This window comes from Taudactylus pleione, unplaced genomic scaffold (assembly GCF_031769625.1).
Source record: "Taudactylus pleione unplaced genomic scaffold, aTauple2 ptg000102l, whole genome shotgun sequence".
Taxonomy (NCBI): domain Eukaryota; kingdom Metazoa; phylum Chordata; class Amphibia; order Anura; family Myobatrachidae; genus Taudactylus; species Taudactylus pleione.
The window spans coordinates 125,461-145,850 of record NW_028284504.1 but is presented as its reverse complement, the minus strand read 5'-3'; the positions used below and the strand labels follow the sequence as shown (position 1 = coordinate 145,850).

At 43.3% G+C, this 20,390-nt stretch overlaps 1 protein-coding gene across 1 annotated transcript in view; it reads left to right on the top strand.

Annotated features, from left to right (window-relative positions):
* The first annotated feature begins 681 nt into the window (after window positions 1-681).
* The window catches only part of LSM12 (LSM12 homolog), a 35,036-nt gene continuing 15,327 nt past the window's right edge, over window positions 682-20,390 (top strand). The window contains exons 1-2 of the mRNA XM_088470722.1: window positions 682-920; window positions 6,122-6,255. Coding sequence (XP_088326848.1) covers window positions 800-920; window positions 6,122-6,255 — 255 coding nt within the window. The 5' untranslated portion in view covers window positions 682-799. The remainder of the gene's footprint in view (window positions 921-6,121; window positions 6,256-20,390) is intronic.

Here is a 20,390-nt window from a genome sequence, read left to right as displayed (position 1 = left end):
CCAGGTCACTGTGACCCGGATTGCGTTGTTTACACTGCAGGGTTTCACGGGTTATTCCTGTGTTAAACCCTGCTAGTTACCTTTGTTGGATTGCCAAGTCACTCGACCTGCAATCCAACACTTTCCCCTTTTACACCAAGGAGCTACCGGGGTTAACCCTGCAATAACCCAGGTTTTAGCTCTGGTGTAAAAGGGGTATAAGTTTCCAGAAATTATCCATTATTAGAAACATGTAGGCTTGTCATGCATCATCAATTATTTATTACCCTTGCTGCCTGGCTCAAATATTGCTAGTGCAGTGCCTTTACTTTGCAACAGGCTGTATTCGAATATATGTCACATTATATGCCAACAATTTAATTTGACCTCTATTAAAATAAACCTGAAAGAATAGTAATGTTTACTCCTAAGTGAAAGAACCCACACATACTACGATCATATGGCTGAACATTTCTGCATTGTGTAGGAATGTCTGTAGGAACCGTCACCCTTTTCAATAAAGTTTAGCAAAATGAATCCCTTTTTCAAAATGGCGAAGTCAGCCGCAAGTACGGAAGTGTGGGCCAACTACAACCCAGTCCTCCTTATAATGTGGCAGGTCCCGTGTGAAGATGGCGGCCGCACTCTCGGTCTATGTAAATGAGCGCCACCTCCAATATGGCAGAGCCAGTTTACCGCGAGACGAGGTGTGGCAATAGCGTCACCAAGGTGATTTCCCAGCAGCACCCGCGGTTACGTTGACTTTAAGGTTGCGCGCTGAGGTCGGGCAGTAAAGCACGTCACGCAGGCCGGCTGGAAGATGGCGGCTCCGGGGGAATATTTCAGCGTTGGCTCCCAGGTCTCATGCCTGACCTGCCAGGAGACGCGACTGCAAGGGGAGGTGGTGGCCTTCGACTACCAGAGCAAGATGCTGGCGCTCAGTATCCTTTCCCACGAGAGTGGCCCGAGGGTGGGGGGACACTACCCAGCAAGGTGCTGCCAGTGTGCAGCCAGCAGGTGGAGGGAGGCTGAGGAACCGGGGTGCAGCGAGAGTCCTCCATTCATTCTGCTTGTGTTGTGCGATTGCTATTACCTGTAATGGCTGATGGGAGGTAGAGAGCGGAGACCCTGGCTGCTGGTAAAGCTGCTGATGGTATTAGGACCGCAGGCTGACCGTGTGTGGGGAGGAGAGCTATGTCTGTGGCCATTACCATGGGCACCTTTTTATCGTTTTGTTTGAAGGAGATTGGGGATTATCTTATTTTGTTGTATTGATTGATCAGCAAAGCATATATACCTGTAAGAAGCATTGTGTGTATTAAGTTATATAGAGCCAGCATATTCTGTTGCGCTTCACAATTGGGAACAAATGGTAATCAAATCTGGGTAATAGACAAAGAGGTAAGATGGCCCTGCTTATGTGTATGTGTGTGTGTGTGTTCCAATAGCTCCACACTCGTGTAAAGAAGTTAGAACCAATGTTTTGCTGGGGTAGCTACTCAAATGCAAATGATCAAAACGGGTGCATTCACCAGACATGAAGCAATCAGCAGGTTTTATTCGATAGATGCTGTGATACAGCTCATAAATGTTTTGGTCCTAACATGGACCTTTGTCAAGGTGTGTACATTTTTTTAAATATAATGTGTGCATTATTTGCTATTGTTTACAGTAATAGTAAATTGTCCTGGATGACTCCTGTTTTGGTTAATGGTTCACATTCTCAAAAAAATATTTTTTTTTGGTTTGCTGCAGAGAAGTTTAGCATACCTCTAACCTGGCAGATATTATGTTGTATTTGCCTTTAACGACCTACCTCTTGTAGTTTGCTTATGGTGCGTACACACTGTGCGGTTAAAATGGATAAGAACAATAATCCTATCGTTCATATTGTGCATTCGTGACCTGCGGTGCGCGGGCACGAATGGACGATAACTATATCATCCATCGCCCGTGCATGCAGACCAACCCTGTCGATATCGACCATCCAACACACCCGGGAGATTGTACAATGTTATCATTGACCGTCCCGTGTGTATGCACATTAACACTCCAGCAAAAGTCGGTGGGGGGGAATTCTGTGCAGTATGTTGCACACATCAGCTAGTTAGGGTAGTGCTGATATGGCAAGTTTTCCCTTACTCCTTTAGGTGATGCAAGGAGAAACTTGCAATGCCAGCAGAAGTAATGTGCCATATTTTGAATGGCATATCAATACCAGGGAATTGAATTCCCCCTTTGTGCCTGGAATAGCAGTAAAGCTAGCTATATATACAATGGTACAGATATGACTGATGCACATAAGTTCTGATTATTAGGTGTATTTGCATTAGGGATGTGCAGGACAAGTCCAGGAATGATGATGATCGTCCATGCAAGATGATGTTTTGCCTCTTTCTGAGTTCTGTTTTTTTGGAGGGAAAAATCCGAACTCAACGTGCAAACTCGAACCTATCCGAGCCTGCACATCCCTAATTTGCATGAATGGTAATCATTCAGTGCTTGAAAATGGCTAAAAAAAATGGGTTTGATTATCAAACATTTGATCGTCCTGACCTTCGTTTGCTGATTTCATGCTGTGAACTGTAAAACGTGTCCATACATTTTTCAATGTATGGAGAGGCAGCCCCGTACCGTTTAGTCGCATGGTCTTACTTTTTATGGCTAGCATACCACTCAACAGGGCTGACCATACTTGTGAAAAATATGATTGTTTAAAAAAAAAATGTAATGTGGTGGTGATCTTTGTTTGTATTATGTAGTGTCCGACAGTCATACACCTTCATTCAAACTTGACTGTAACATGTAGCCTACATAGGTAAATTGTATATACTATGAGATTTATTCTGTTTATGGCATCCATTCATATATTTTGCTCATTACCTATGATCAGATGTAGATTTGAGCCAATTGATATGATCTGAAATGGTGAAACATTTGAAGTACTTTAAAGCCTTTGTATTCTAATATGGTTAATATATCTGAAGTGATTGTTCATTCTCAATCTTATATCTGATCAAGGGAAATAGTATTTTTCATTCGTAAAATTAAAAATTAGTCTAGGCCAAATTTGAAGTTACCGGTCCTGATGCAACTTTGTATGCTGACCGTGTACAATGCTAGGTGCAGTCGTTGTCAAACTGAATACCAACTGATGTGTTTGAATCTGCCCAGGCACACTGGTTTGCACCATCTAGGCTAGTTGAGGGGCCTATCCATTTGCCGACTTTCTGCACAATGCGACCAAAACCAGCAGGTTTTGGTCGCAAAGTGCAGAAGGTCTGCAAATGGACAGCCGGCAAGGACCAACGATGTGCGTGCTCGCTGGGTCCTTGGCGACCCCGACTATCTATCGGACATGCCCGTCAACCTGACGACGGTCGTCGGGTTCGGCATGTTAATAGATGGGGAGGTTGGAATCCTGCACTGAAAAAGTTCAGTGAACGTCTTTCAGTGCGGTGCCCGCACCTCAGCGACATGAAAGTCTGAACGCTGGACGTTCAGACTTTCGTGTCTTTAAATGGATAGGCCCTTTTAGATTGGTTACTCCATTTGTGGGAATATAAAGCAACTGCATCTAATGCTTTCACATCATTGGGGGAGATTCAGTTGATGTTTGGGCGCCCAGTGGAGCTATTCTATTGTTGCTCTGATCGTGCGTGAGTGCCGCGAATGCCCAGATTACTGCTCGCACCTTTCTGAGGTGGTAAGCAGAAATCCGCAAAAAGTCAGCTGTTTTTAGTGCTTAACATAGTAATTTGCATAGGTTTAGCAGCTTTACGTGGCTTAATCTGCCGCATTTGGGCATGGTAACTGCGACAGTTGTGGCCGATCAGGGCAACAATTGAATATATCCATTGGGCTCCCAAACAACAATTAAATCTCCCCTCCACCATTGTGACTAGTGATGAATGATCTTCGGGAGGAATTCAATTCATGCACTGTTGATAGCGCCAGGAGGGAGCTCCTGGAGCTGTTTAATTCAGCACGCTAAACGTTTTCTTCTTGCACCCTCCTGAGGGTGCGAGGAGAAATCCAACTAAAGTTCTGGCTGCAAGGCTGTTTTCCGTCTTAGAGCGGCGCTAGCAGCGGCCGGCACTTTATTCGGAAAATGCCCTTTCTCGAGACTAAACACTCAGCTTAAGTCGGGAGAACCGGCTTTCTACAACTTTACTTCTAAGGGGCGGAAAAAACGGTGCATTGAATAGCTCTGAGAGCTCCACGGTGCTACCAACCACGCACTGAATTGAATTCCCCCCGAAGAAAGATCATTCATCACTAGTCTCAATAGGGGGGGGGGGAGATTTAACTGATGTTTGGGAGCCCGACGGATATATCGAGTTAAGCCAATTTTATATAGCTATTTTATCAAATAGGACGTAGTGTTCACTCTAGGTCCAGCCGCAGGCAGGGCCCGGACCTAGAGAGAGAGCACTTTTGCGTGCGCCCGAAAAGGGGGTGACCAAGGAAAGGGATGTATCTTTATGACTCATCCCTTTTAGTCACTCTTGGGGGCATGCCCGGCACTTACGGACAGGCTGGGCACCCCCCTAGTGCTGCGGTCACTGTGAATGGATGCCGTACGCATGTGCCCGGCATCCATTCACCGGCGGTGACCGCTGCACAGATGTGTTTCCCACCCGTGGGATACTGCAACCCGCGGGAGTGGACAGAACCCACAGGTTGTTTCAGCGGGGTGCAGCGCTGGAGGGCAGGGTGCTTTCTGCCCTTCAGAAATTATGGCAGGCCACCCCGCTGAAACGGCCTAGCAGAAACGCTAGGACTCAAGGTACCTTTTTTAGTTAAATTTGGTTCCTCCAGGTCTATCTACAAATCAGAATAGAGACCTAAAGGGGTCAATATAATTAGCAATGAGTTGACGTTGCAATGGCGTAGAAACGGCAGAGCTGAACTCATGGCCTGGCAGTACCATGCTGAACTTTTCGCACCTAATTGAATTGACCCTAAATAGTTTGTAGTAAATATGTTTTAGAATGTGAACAGACTGAAATTCTCAGTTTCAGTCAAGACTGCCATATGCTCTGTCTGCCTGAAGCTGTTATTTGCAGTTTGGATGCTCTTATTCAGGTTGGTGGTGGTGTGTTTTTTTGTTTTTTCTTTTCCAGTTTATCGTTATGTCTATTTGGTCAAGTGTCTTAATTTTTTGTGGGCCAGAATAGTGTGCTTTGTTATTATATACAGTAATATTAAAATGTTTATGTACCTCTCTAAATTCTACAGTAACTGGTGTCTCAATGAAAATCATTATGTACATTCCCGCTTGCCCTTTTCATACTGTTGTGGTCACTTTACTCTTCTATTTAGTGTTTGTATATAAATATGATTTTTTTTTCACAATCCTCCTAATGGTCTACTTCAATGTGAAAACATCTGAGCAGTGCTCTCAAACCGTAGGAGCATGACTTAAGGTGCCCATCCACTAGGCGATTAAATTGAGCGATAATGACGTCGTAATCGTTCATTAATCGTTTGAAGATCGTTCACTAAAATGTCTAAAACGACCAGCGATGCGCGTGCCTGCTGGTCGTTTTAGACAAATCTATCATCGTGCAAACAAGCTGGTTAAACTGAAGACAGCATGTTAGCAGATGATTGATGTTCCTACACTGAACGACTGCTCGTTCAGTGTAGGCACATCACATAATACAGACAGACAAACAACTGCATGATTACAATGTCTATAATTGTGCAGTCTTTTGCCGGTCTTCTAGTGGATGGACAGCATTACTTTGCAGTCCCAATGTGGTGAATAGTTTTATAACGAAGATTGCCATCAGATGGTTATTACAGTACTAGAACTGGGTTTAGTGTAGGTTAAGTGATCTTTTTTTTTTTTTTTTTTTTTCATTTTATACTGTGTACATTGAAACTCGTTTCAGTTGTGGTTGTCATTGGTTTGCCTTTGTTTTTGTTTGGCCTACTATTATAGCATTTAGCCATAAGTGACTTAAACAATCCACTTTAGTTCATCTGTGATGATATTTCTATTTGGGAGCTCAATGCAGCATTTAGTTGCTTGTAAAATGTTAATGTTCAACTGAACAGTACTTATGTAGGAATATTGAGTTTGTCTATTGTGTGTGCAGCCGTTGTGTACTTTCCTTAACCTCACCATCCACAGAGTGTCCCTCTTCTAGTGGAAAACCTAACCATGCTGATATTCTCCTGCTCAACCTGCAGTATGTGTCTGATGTTAAGGTTTTGAATAATCGCACCCAGACACCACCTCCTCTAGCTTCCCTCAACATCAACAAGGTAGGTGGTATGTGACATTTCTCATGTGATGTTAATTTACATGTAATGTTCTGTTGCAATATTGGCTGTAATATAACAATTAAATGTCGAATTATGCAGCTTGTAATGTGGTTGCAAAAAAAATCCCTGATTTAGAAGTTGTCATAGTTTTACCAACAGTCACAGAAGGTATTGCAGTCCGAAAAGGCCTGAAAGGTTTGCTTACATGTCAGACAGACAGGGTCCATAACCACATAATACTGCTTTGTACCTCCTGCTATGTTATGTATGTTGTAACAAAATCTTATTAACCCCTTCACTATGAAGGGCAATTGACACCTAAATGTAGGGGTTCAAATATAAGGGGGCGTTTAACAAAGTCTCCCACCTCTTATAGTTGCTGTCGCTTAGAGCTGAAGGGGCATGGCCTGATGACGTCATTGCTTCGGGAACATAATGACGCCGTAAAGTCCTTTCCACTCCAAGCGAAACACTGTAGAAATGTGTAGGAGGCAGGAAAAGAGAGAAGTGCTTTCTCATTGTCTCATTGAGTGCTCTATTTCCCAGCCTCAGTAAACTCACACCATTATTTGTATGCAAATAGTCCCCTCTTTCAAATGATGTGGCCTCCTTAATGTTTATTTGGTGACCAACCAATATAAATCTGCACTGAAGAAATACTGGTGATGGGGGGAAAAAAAACTTAATATGCATTATCTCCTGAGAGAGCCTTGTTGGAAAGTAGTGAGTCTCATTTTCAAACAAGGTGCCCCTTTAGAAGTTATTGTCAGAGGGTTCACCAGACACTTGGCACCTTATAATACTGAGGTGGGAAAGTAAATAATTTTTGCGCACAGCTATCTGTTTGCGTACCCATTGGAGCTATTCAGTTGTTTCTGCTAACCGCCACCAATACACTATTCTTCAGGGTCCACAGGGATACCATGGGGAATATTATGGTTGGAGGCCAGGCACCAAACCGTTAAAGCTTCAGCTCCCAGGATGCCTCGGGTCCTCCGCCATATATACCCTACCCATAGGACTTCAGTTGTTCATTTGGTGTGGGAGGTTCAAGACGCATCTTTGTAACAGGGGACTGCTCAGGCAGTCCTAAGCTTTTATTTTATATTTTATTTAATTTTTATGTTTGGGTTGGCAGTACTAAGCGTCTGAATTAAGACGCATATACTGCGACTCAATCTACTTCCGCTGGGCTGCAACACCAGTAACTGGGCTGGTTATTTTGGCAGGTCGCGGCTGAGCTTGCTAGCTGCAATGCTGTGACTCGGACTGCAACTGGATGCACGGCGATGTCTGGTAAGGCGGTTCCTCGCTTATGGGGAATCGCAAGCGGCAGTCCTTGCTTCCGGTGTCCGAGACTTCACCAGAAGCCGCTGCAGTCAGGGCCTGGGATTGTCCGCATCCTCACGGGTCCATATCGTCTGACACCCTGGATCGGCAGCAGATGCTTCTGCTACCACGAGGCCAGCTGGTTAACACAGCTTAAGAGAGGAAGGTGCTACCCCGGCAGCTCTGACCCAGATGCAGTCCCTACGAAGGGTTTCGCGTGTCTGGGTTGCTCCGCCTACCCTCCACGTGTTTGTGAGACGCTCACGGTTCCCGCTCAGTGCGCCCTGTAGATTTTGGTCTCCGGAGGGTTTGGATCAGTCTCCCTGTATATTTATTAATTAACAGTTTCTTATATAGCGCAGCAAATTCCGTCGCACTTTACAATCTGAATTAACATTATACTGGGTTCTAAAAGACAGACATACATACAGGTAAGAGGGCCTTGCTCGCAAGCTTACAATCTATAGGGAAATAGGTGTTGATACACAAGGATGGGTATACCTCTCCCTTGTAACGATACTGAATTAGAACCTCTATACACTCCTGCCTATACCTTCTAATATCCTGCCTATACCTTCTAAAATATCCTGCCTATACTTTCTAAGGATGACGCTAATTTGCGTACGCAGTCATACAGTAAATAAAGACTTCAGACCTGGAATCTGTGGTTCCAAAGCACAAGTATTATTCAAGTAAAAGTAGTCAGTTACACACTATTGATCCAGACACAATTAGGCGCAAAGGAATTATACAGACCCAAGTACAGTATACATACGCAGCGCTTCCGGACCAGATGTTAGGCATCAGCAAGAAACCCCTCGTCAATCAGCATTCAGCACGAAGACTAAAAACCCAGTGTTGAAGCACACATATTTATACCCCCCAGAAATAGACAACACAATAAAGTTTGTTGCTGATGCCATTGGTTCCCAACGGGGATGCATCTGTTACAGAGCATTTAGCAGGCTGATTCAAGTAGACCCAACCCAGTCTCTAACAACTGGGGGTCTCTGGATTACCGCCTCATGCAACATCCTAACAGTTGTTCATATATTATACATTTTGTTGCTTGAAGTCTCCACGCCGATGATACCGGAATACTGTGGAAAGAGTACGCATCAGTACAAAACAAAACACTGCTTACTTAGTATGTATAAAACCTTAGTTACCAAATAATCTTTATTTCACAGCATTTATACTAAATGAACAAACTTAAATCTTGTACTTTAAAGCTTATGGAAACTTGTATGTGGATATGTAATGTGTGAGTATGCAGGGTTTGATATAAGGACGCTAGTTAACTTGGGACAGATGCGTGCGCATTTAGCTACTAAACAGCGTTTTCATATAGGATCTTATGCATTCGCTAATATGCAACTAGTTAACAGCGCAATTGTGCATATTAATGTGTATATGAGAAATGGTGAAAGATGCAATCGCATGGTGCTAATAGTAATATCGCCATATGTACTTAAATGTGAGTTTATCTAAAATGGCGCTTGGGCGGTCATTCGCAAAATGGCGTCTTGCGATCTCATTTCCAAGATGGCGTCTTGCGGCCAGTCGCAAGATGGCGTCGCTGCAATTCAATTTTAAACTGATCTTGTCTCAGCCAATAATCCAGCTTCGACACTTGGTTAATGTATATAGTGCTCTATAGCCTACCATTCCTTTTGTGTAGTTGATTTAGAGTTGATTGTAATTTTATTACATATGCATTGTATGTGACTGTTTGCTAGCTGCTGTATTGACACTTTTATTGCTGTCTGTCAATTAGAACGATCACTGGTTTTCTCTCCATCCTCTGGGGTGGAGGTTTTTCTGAGTACATCACATTTGTTAAGATTTTGTGAAGGCTATCGCATAACATTGCAACTATTGCCTTTTATATTGAACATGTCAGAAGATAAAGAAATACAGGAGGGGGATTTGTCCCCTCAGAACATTAAGGATGGTTTGTGTGTTGTATGTTATAAAGAGCCACCTCATCAGTCCAGTTTTTGTCCGTGGACAAGAACCTTCTGGGGTATCCTCTTTGTTGTCCCAGGTAATGAAGCACTTTGTGGATCGTATAACTGCTCCCACTATGCCTCCTTGGATGGGGTGTCCACAGCATGCTATGTTTGCACCTCCTATGCATCCTTCCTGGAAGGATGTTGATTGGCCATTCTAGTCAGAGTATGGCACCATCTAATGTTGATAGCAGACTGGTAGTTACTAAGGTGCCTAAGCACGGGTTAGCTTTTTATCAGTCTGCTCAACATATGGATTCAGACGCATCATCCGAGGATTCAGATGATGCGCAAGGTTCCTTTCCAGGGTTTAGCTCGGGGGAGGAGGACCATCCACCCACAGTGGATGTTCCTACTTTGATGCAGGTGGTTAAATCAATCCTAGACATTCAGGATGATCCAGCTCATAGTAAGAAGGCTCCAGTGTTTAATCACCACCGGAAGGTGGTCAAAACGAAGATTCCTGTATCACTGAGCTTATGGATGAGGCATGGGGTAAACCTGACAAATGTTTTTATGTGAAGAAGAGCATAACATCGTTGTATCCTTTCCCGGCTTCTGTATATGTACTAAGCGGGAGGTACCCCCTACTGTGGATGCTCATGTGACGCATTTAATCAGAAATGCTAAATTGCCTATTCTGTCGGCATCTTCCCTGAAGGATTCCACGGATGAAGAGATTGAAGCAAACAATCTTTTGATCATATGGAGCCATTATCCGTCTATGGCTGGAGCCTGGGTAGCCAAAGCTGTTGAAGAATGGATAGGGGCATTGGAAGACTCTCTACCAAATGCTACCAGAGAACAGATGATGTATATCTCCCATATACAGGAAGCGGCTTCCTATCTGCAAGGAGCTGTTGTAGATGCTGGAATTTTTTAGCTTCTAAAGCATCAGCAGCTTCAATAGTAGATCGCAAGGGCCCTTTGGATAAGATCCTGGAAAGCTGGTATAGTATCAAAGAAGTTTTACCTTTCTATGGAAAAGTACTTTTTGGAGCAGAGTTGGATAAAATAATAGCTACTCTGGCAGCTTCAAAGTCAGCAGGTCTGCCAATTACGGCGACAAAATTCTAGAAAGGTGTCTTTTCGGCCCTTCCGTTCTCTGGTACGAGCAAGTGAACAGCCTTCTTCTAAGACGTCTAGTTTTTTCAAAATAATATCAAGGCGACAAACTTAAGAGGTCTGGCCTGGCAAGATGTCCAGCTTCTAAGCTGGACGACAAATCCTCTGCATGGTGGGGTGGGCCTCCTCCTGGAGGAATCCCCAGGGTGGGAGGCCGACTTCTTCAGTTTGTGGATTGTTGGCGTCAAACAGATGACTGGGATGTGGTCTCTCAGGGATTAATCCCTCACTTTCAGGAGGCATCCTCCCCAGAAGTGTTTTTTTTTTTTTGCACAGATACTCCAGCAGATGTGTTAAAGGCTTTGGCCCTTCAGAAGGCCATTCACTCCCTGCTGCAGGCGGGGGTAATAGTCCCGGTTCCTGTGTCGCAGCAGGGAAGGGGTTATTCCAATCTATTTCTGTTCAGAAACCGAATGGGGCTTATCGCCCTATACGAAATCTAAAAACCCTCAACCGGTTTATCCATGTGCCCAAGTTTCATATGGAAACTCTCTGATCAATTATTTTGGCATTGGAGCTGGGGGATTACATGGTTTCACTGGACATTCAGGATGCATATCTGCATGTTCCTATTATACCATCCCGCCGGCAATTTCTACAGTTTGCTGTCCTTCAGCAACATTGCCAACTTCAGGTACTACCCTTTGGCCTATCTATGGCTCACCGGGTATTTACCAAAATAATGGCTGTCATGACTGTCTATCTCAGGTATCGGAGTCAGAATTCTGCCATATCTGGACGACCTTCTGATAAAAGCACTGCTGGATCATCAATTGGAAGAAATCATCACTTTCTCCAACACAGCAGATGGAACATCTGGGAGCTCTTCTGGATTCTCAGACACAGACTATGTTTCTGCCAGAGGACAAGATTGAGGCTCTATCTTTGCGAATACGCAAGCTGCTTCGCAAGCGAAGGGTATCCATTCTGTTAGAAATGCAGGTCCTGGGATCAATGGTATCCACCTTTGACATGGTGGGGTATGCTCCGTTCCATTCCAGGCCTCTGCAAAGTTTGACTCTCTCCAAGTGGAACGGGCAGTATCATCAAATAAAGTCCCAGGGGTTCCTTCTTACTTCAGAGGTTTGTCACTCCCTCCTATGGTGGCTGAGAAAGGCTCATCTGAACAAAGGGCGCCCATTCTGGATTCCAAATTGGCGTCTGTGGTGAGCAGCACCAGTTTTCGCGGATGGGAGCAGTGATGGGCCATCACACCTTTCAGGGAAGATGGACAAATCCGGAAAGTCATCTGCCAATAAACATTCTGGAACTGCGAGCAGTATACAAAGCACTTGTCATGGCACAGGACCTGCTCCAGGGTGAGCCGGGCCAGATCCTGTCCCACAATGCGACAACAGTGACCTACCTCAATCATCAGGGAGGCACAAGAAGTTACGCAGCCATAAAGGAAGTGACAAGGATTCTGATTTTGGCAGAACGTAATCTTCCGGACATCTCAGCAATATTCATACTGGGAGTACTCAATTGGGAAGCGGACTTCCTAAGTCACCAGGACATACATGCCAGAGAGTGGTCTCTCCATCTGGGCGTGTTTCAGCTCCAGGTAAACAAATGGGGTCTACCAGAGATCTCATGGCGTCCCGTCACAACCACAATGTCCCCAGGTACGGGTCCAGAGACCCATCAACAACCTTTGTCGATGCACTGGCAGTAAGATGGGTCTTCAAGCTGGCGTATCTCTTTCCTCCGATCTCCCTCCCAAGAGTTCTCAAGAAATTCAAGCAGGAAGGTGGAACAGTAATACCGGTGGCTCCAGCTTGGCCCAGACGTCATTGGTTCACCGACATACAGAATCTGTCAATAGACAGTCTGTATCCTCTTCCTCTATGGCAGGATCTGCTAACTCTGGCCGCTGCCGGCATGCGGACTTACCTCATCATCTGGCTTTGACGGCGTGGCTCTTGAATCTTCCATCCTAAGAGCAAAAGGTTTTTCCAATTCTTCAATTCAAACGATGCTTAGGGCACGGAAGCCTGCCGCTTCTAATACAGAGTTTGGCATTTTTTTGGTCAATGGTGTTCCCACAGAAAGTATGATCCTAAAGAGTCTAGGATTTACAGGATACTGGCTTTTCTCCAGGCAGGTTTAGACTGGTCTCCGCCTGTCTGCTTTTGGAAGTGCAGGTTTCTGCACTGTCAGTCTGGTTCCAGAGGAAGACTGCCTCATTACCAGATGTTAATTTTTTTTTCCAAGGAGTTCTGCGAGTTCAGCCTCCCTTTTTGTTCCACCATTACCACCGTGGGATTTCTTTGGTGGTTCTTCTTTTTTTTTTTTTTAAATTGTTTGAGTTTTAATATGATGGCATACATAGAGAAAATAAAACAATATATTTCAAGGCCTAGAAGAAATTTCTAGGCATGAACATTTAAATTCCAATATTGATCATATAATTAGATTGTCAGAAATTCTCCATTATAATATACATATTATCCTTTTCTATGACCTACTGGGTTGGGCTAGATTTGAAGAAGATAAAAGGATAGATATCTAGCAACATAGAGAGGGGTATAAAAATTAACGTGATCTGCGTCTGATGGGTAGAAGATCAAATTGAAACCAGGTTCAGGAGCGATAACTATAAAACCAAATTTAGTAGACCGCATTCAGTAAACAGATTATACAGTAGTTAACCTCTAGTTTCATGTCAATTGGAAGAGATGTGCATAGGAGATCAATACCTATACCTTAAATCTAAAACAAAGGATATAAAAGGAGAGGGGGGGGGACACAAAGGAAAACACAGTAGTAAAGGGTGAAAAGCCGTATAGATTTTTCACATAAATAGATATGGCAGAGAGTACTATTGAAGATAAGAATTTGGTGTCTAGCAGAGATCCAAGGCAGGTAAGACAAAATATCAGGATACAGAGCGTTAGAACTCTGGATTGAAGCTCAAACTAAACAGTCAAAATTTTTATTTTATATTCGCCTGTTCCGACTCAGGCAATGAAGTTAGATAATATTTTCATTTAGCATGAAAGTTATGACCAGTCTTATCAAACTCCAGGAAACTAGTTAGTCTGTCCATAGTATAAAAGTTGAGTGAGTTTTTTTTTGTGAATCTCGCAGAGAGCGGGAGCACAGTTTTTTTTTTTTTTTTTTTTTGTACAGTGTATTAATATGAGCTTTTTCCCTATGGTCAGAATGATAGAGAAGGGGAATAATATCTTTTTTTTTTTTTTTTTAATACGGTCCTAGGTTCCAATTTCTAAAATTGAGCAATAAACAGGCCAAAGAGTCTGGGTTGAAAGATATAGAAAACAGTTTACTAATATACTTAAGCAATTTATACCAAAATTTCCTGATTTTACGACATTTCCAAAATAAGTGGATAAAATTAGTGTTAGCAATTCCGCATCTTGTGCAAGAACACGTTTCCTCAGATATCATATGTTTTCGCTGTGCAGGGGTAAAATATGCTCTATGAAGAGTACAGATATGGACCTCTTGTAGGTACGCTGATTTCAATATTTTTATTGAGTCTGCATAAGAGGATGTAATATCTGAGAGCTCTTCTATAACGGGGATATCTAACTTCCATTTTTTAAGTAATATTTATCATTTGGGGGGGTGGAGTTTAAGGGGACCAACAGGGAATAAAGATATTTAATGTTATATGGGTTATTTCTTAAGATTTTCAGTAGCGCTTCCAATTCCAAGGCCTGTTGGGTGGGAGTCTGAGATATATTACATCGGGAGATACGAAAATGTCTCACTTGGAGATAGACCTAGAAATGGTGTTTAGGGAGGTTGTATTTCTGCTGGAGTTCTGTAAAGGAGTATATATTTCCACCAGGGTGGGGGGGAGGATGATGGGGATGGGTTACCCCCCACAGCGGGATCATTTGAGTGAAGGAAGGAACTCTTACATTTCTTATTGATGGATAACCACGCAAGGTAGGTATCTTTTTTAAAGATGAGATTCATAATGTGGGACGGAATCGGCGAGCTTTTTGAGTGAAGGAGGGCACTTGGGGAGATAGGTGAAAATAAAGCTACATCTAAGAGGCAGTCAGTGTAAATTCTAGTTTCCAATAGCCAGTCACTTATGTAACGAAAAAGTATTGCTAAAGAATATGCTCTCATATCTGGAGCGCCTACACCTCCCTCACTCAAAGTCTTAAGTTTTTGATGAGGTATCCTTGGTCTTTTGTTTTTCCATATGAATCTAGAGATGTCTGTCTGTGTTAGGGAGAGCGGGAGCATCTGTATCTGATAAAAAAATTTTGGGAACACAATGCTTTTAATCACTGCCAATCTTCCCAAAACTGATAAGGGTAATTATTTCCAATTATCTAGCATTTGGGCAAGTTTGGAGATCATTGGGAAATGGTTAAGTTTGTAAATATTGGAAATAGTTGAGCTAATGTGAATCCCCAAATAAGTGCTTTGAGAAGGTGCTATCTGAAAGGGGGGACGGCCTGAAAGATCTATCGCTGAAGGAGAATTTCTCAATCAGGATTTCAGATTTGGTGATATTAATCTTATATCCTGCTACCATACCAAAGAATGCTATGAGATCCATTACTAGGAGAGTGTTTCGGGTTGAATAAGAAGAGCAAGGTGTCATCCGCAAATAGAGCAATCCGTAATTCTATTCCACCAATTGATATCCCTTGGATCTGGGAATAAGAACGAATCGCGACTGCAAGGGGCTCGATTGCTATTGCGAATAGTAGTGGGGAGAGGGGGCATCCCTGTCTCATTCCTCGGCTTATAAGAAAGGGGGCGAAAAGGAATCCATTGCAAGAAACTTGTAAATTAGGAAGAGTAAAGTGTACGAATGATGTTTATAAATCCTTCAGGGAATCTAAAATTAAGTGTGTTATATAGGTGAGGCCAAAGTAAAAGGTCGAAGGCCTTTTCCGCATCAAGTGATAAGATAATAGGATCCTCGTCTGGATCTGATACGGAGGAGGCGGAGTGAATAACAGAGTACTCTTCTCACGTTCACCACAGAATGTCTTCCTGTAATGAACCCTGTTTGGTCCTTGTGGATTATAGAAGGGAGTAGGAACTTTAGACGATTCAGCTAAGATTTTCGTGAATATCTTGTAATCAAGATTCAGTAATATCTGTCTGTAAGACCCAGGCAAAGAGGGATTTTTGTCAGTTTTAAGTATGACTTTGATGACTGCATTATTAAAATATAAAGGGAGGGTCTGTTGTGTCATCATATTGTAGAAATATACTAGCGATTCACTTATCTTAGGAGATAAGAATTTATAAAACTCTCCAGTCAGGCCATCTGGTCTTGGAGCTTTACCGTTTTTACATTTTTAATGGTATCAGATACTACTTTCAGTGTAATGGGGCAGTTAATTGAGAGCTATCTTTACCAGATAGATGAGGTAAAGAAAGCCTGGACCAAAACAGTGGAGAGGAAATCTCTTCTGTAAGAGTGGGTGAGTACATAGGGGAGTTATTGTGAGCATCAGGAGAGGAAGGAGGTGTATACAATTTTTCATAAAAAGATCTCATCATTTTGGTGATCTGGATATTGGAGGTAGTTAATTGGGCCTTCAGGGGGTTTTAATGGGAGATGCAACCATTTGGGACCTGGTGCCTTGTAACAAGTTGGTAAGTAGCTTTCCTGTCTTGTTCCCAAACCTATGAAATTTATAATTAAATGCAAATAAGTATTTATCTCCTTTTTAAATGAAGGTATTCATCAAAATGCAGTTTATCATTAGTGTATAAGGCTCTATTTTGTGTATTTGGGGAGAATTTATATTTTTGAAAGGCTATTGATAAGTTCTGATGTAGATCTAGGTAAGTGCTTGTGTTTTTTTTTTTTTTTAAATCTGACTTAAATAGGAGAGAACTTCACCTCGTAGGACTGCCTTAGCTGTCTGCCAAAATAAATCTGGTTTAGCTTCGGTATGTTCTAAGTTGCTAGTTTTATAGTTTTCCCAAGCTGTTTCGAGCTTATTATGAAATCCATCTGTCTGTATGAGGTGGGATGGGAATCTCCATAATTTTATGAGCGTCACTATCTACTTTCACCTGAAAATCAACCCAAACCAGGGCGTGGTCAGATATAGAGATTGCTTCAATGTTAAGGTGGGTACACACCTGACGGATATATCTGCAGATCGAGCACTGCAGGTGATGGTCGTTCATACACATTGAACGACCACCATCTGCTGCAGCGGGTCGAGCCGGACTGGGGGCGGATAGGGGGCGTGGCCTAATGGCGAGCATCTTTGCCACGCCCCCGGTGCACAGCCAAAGGGGGGCACGATTCCCCCCCCCCTTTGGCATAGGAGACTGCTAGGGCTGCAGCAGCCTCGGACAGTCTCCCAGTGCAGCCCAGCACACAGCAGCGTCTGCTGGGCTGCTGTGGATGGGGGGGCTGTGCCACCATATGTCTGAACGGCGTAGTACAGACATTTCGTCTGTACACACTTGCCAACAGGGGCACGATATATTGGCAGGTCAGTTGATCGGCAAATATATCGGCCAGTGTGTACCCAGCATTAGTCTTGTAGTCTAGGAAAGATAGTGTGGAAGAATATAATCAATTCTAGATAAAGTATTGTGGACAGCGGAAAGGCAGGTAAATTCTCTTTCTATAGGATGGAGAGCTCTCCATACATCTAAGATTTAGACTGCTAATCGTGGGACTCCTTACTTCGGGAAAGAGGATGAGTGATTTGCTTGATGCGAGCGGTCTAAGTATAAAGAGGAGACTAAATTAAAATCGCCGCTTTTTATTAGAGAAGAGTGGTTAAATTGATAAAGTTTAGTGAGTAATCAACTATAGAACTTTTTAGAATAGGCATTAGGCACATAGATATTACATAAATGGTAGGTAACTCCATATATTAGTACTGTGGCAATTGCATAACGACCATCTGGGTCGGCCTCAACAGACACCACCTCTACACCTAGGTGTTTTTTTGTCAAAATCACCACACCACGTGATTTGGAATTATAGGAGACAGCGGCTACTAAGAACCATTGCAACATCTGGAGTTTTTTGGTCTCTGTTGAAACTAGATGGGTTTCATGGAAGAAGATTAGATCAATATTTTGTCTATTTAAGTAAAATAAAATCTTTCTGTGCTTTGCTGGTGAATTAAAGCCGCCTACATTAAGTGTCCCTATACGTAGCGTAGACATGTATTAAATGTAAATCATAAACTGACTTGGCACATCTGCCCAATTCTACTACCAAAACATGTAGGCGAGAGGGATAACAGAAGGAAAGACAGTACACGGGAAGACAATTGAGGGACATCGGGGGATAATTATACAGTAATAAGGAAAACAAAAAAAATGAGCAAATTAGTTGCATAAAAGGCTTCAGGTCGAACCATTGAACTGTTGGTTGTGACCACATATCAAGAACAGGCATAGAAAAGCCTGTATTATAAAGAAACCTTTTTTAAGATTCAACAAATGTGTGGGAAGTATAGTCACCACATCAAAACTTGGATGAGGTCGGGGAGAGTCCTAGAAAAGTAAATCCAGAAAATGGTCATCTAACATATGGAGCAGAAGGGAGGGAGAAACGTCCATCAAGGTACCATATCTGGTTTAAAGAGGGATCATCTGCAATATCGTGGCTTGCTTCATCAGCTTATTCTCTGAGAAATGCTGCAGCATCATCTGGGTTTGTAAAATCTTTATACGAAGAGGCATTGAACAGCCTCAACCTCGCTGGATAGATCAAAGCAAACTTTCGCTTAGATTTAGTGAGCGAAACACATTGGACCAAAGGCTTTGCATGCCCTGAATAGTCTTGAAATATACGGAGAGTGTCCTTCCCAGTGTAAAGGGAATTTCTTGAGACGCCAACCAGAACAGATCTTTGTGCAAGTAGTTTAAACACTTAAAGGACTCTTGGACGGGTAGATGTGTTGCTTAGATTTGGTCCTAGTCTGTGGACACGCTCTATCACTAAGTCTGTGCAGACGGCCTCTATACCTAACAATGTAGGTACGGTGTTATACAGAAAGTGTGAGAGTGCGGGGCTTTTAATGGTCTCCGGGAGCCCCACTAAGCGAATGTTTCGCCGAGACCTATTTTCAATATCTGCAATTTTGCTGAATACACGTAGATTTTCTCTAATTTAGATGCCGATTGTTTTCAGTAGAGAAATATCTTGTAAATTACTACCCACAGTCTCTTCAATATCTGAGACGAGACAGACCCTGCAGCTGCATGGTAATGTCAGACATAGCTTGTTTCAAAAGAGGGACCATAGTGGTTTTGATGGCATCAACTATATCCCCATAGTTTACAGGGGAGTCTAGTGCCCTACCTACCTGAGGCTGGTCGGGGTCTTCTGCCGTTGCCTCTGTAATTTTCTTGGGCGCCGGCGTCCCCACTCTGGCTTCAGCTCCGGACGTCATATTTGGGCCTGCCCGGCGCTTTTCCTGTCGCGGTGGTAAGACCGGGTGCGGGTGTTTCGATGGGTGCTGGATTTCGATGAACCTGTCAAAATCCTGCTAGATAGGGGTCGGAAGAAAGGTTTAGCAGTCGGGAGGCTGTATGAGCAGCCTAGAGAAGGGAAACACGAGCGGGTAAGACTGAGCTCTCGGAGGCACTTGTTCACTCCTCCATGCCGGAACCGGAAGCCTTGTCTTTGGTTCTTAAGGTGCTACAAGCTCCCCCATTTGAACCTCTAAACTCTGTAGATTTGAAGTGGTTGACAATGAAGATGCTTTTTCTCGTCGCTATCTCTTCTGCTCGCAGAGTCTCTGATTTGGCAGCGCTTTCTCCATTTTTTCATTTTTCACCAGGATAAAGCTGTACTTCATACAAAGGAGGGTTACCTTCCTAAGGTAGTGTCCCATTTTCATGTAAATGAAGAAATTGTAGTTCAAGCTTTTCAGGCTCCAGATCTTTCTGTAGTTGAAGCCTCCCTGGATGTAGCTTGTGCTCTCCGTATCTATGTGGAGCGCACAAACTCAGTTAGAAAATCAGATGCTTTTTTTGTATTATGTTTTTCTCAAACGAGGATGGCCAGCTAATAAGCAGACTCTGGCGAGATGGCTACAGATGACTATCTCAGGTGTACACACGGGCTGATCTCCCTGGCCCAAGCACGGTGACAGCACATTCTACTGTCTGTAGTGCCATCGTGGGCATTTCGTTGTGGTGCTTCTGCTGAACAATTGTGCAAGGCAGCCACGTGGTCTTCTGTACACGCTTTTCTTAGGTTTTATGCCTTTGATACTTTTGCCTCTCAGGATACTTCCTTTGGGCAACGAGTTCTCCTTTCTGCTCAGGAGTTTGCCCCGCCCTAGGGTAACTGCTTTCGGACAACCCCATGGTATCCCTGTGGATCCCTATTCACCCCAAATAAGAAATATAGAATTATGGTACTTTCCTAGATAACTCCTTTTCTTCGATGTCCATAGGGCACCAACCCTGAGGCACCTGGCTGCATTGATACATTTTTCTTTCGGGCACAGGTTCCCTCATTTTGTGTTCCTGGTGTACGATAACCTTTCCTTCTTGTACATTCTCCTGCCTTGAGGCTTGTTAACTAACCTGAAGTGCTATGGTTAGGGGTGGGGTATATATGGAGGAGGACCCGAGGCATCCTGGGAGCTGCTTTAACTGTTTGGAGCCTGGTCTCCAACCATCATAATCCCCATGGTAGCCCTGTGGACCCTATGGACCTCAAAGAAATAG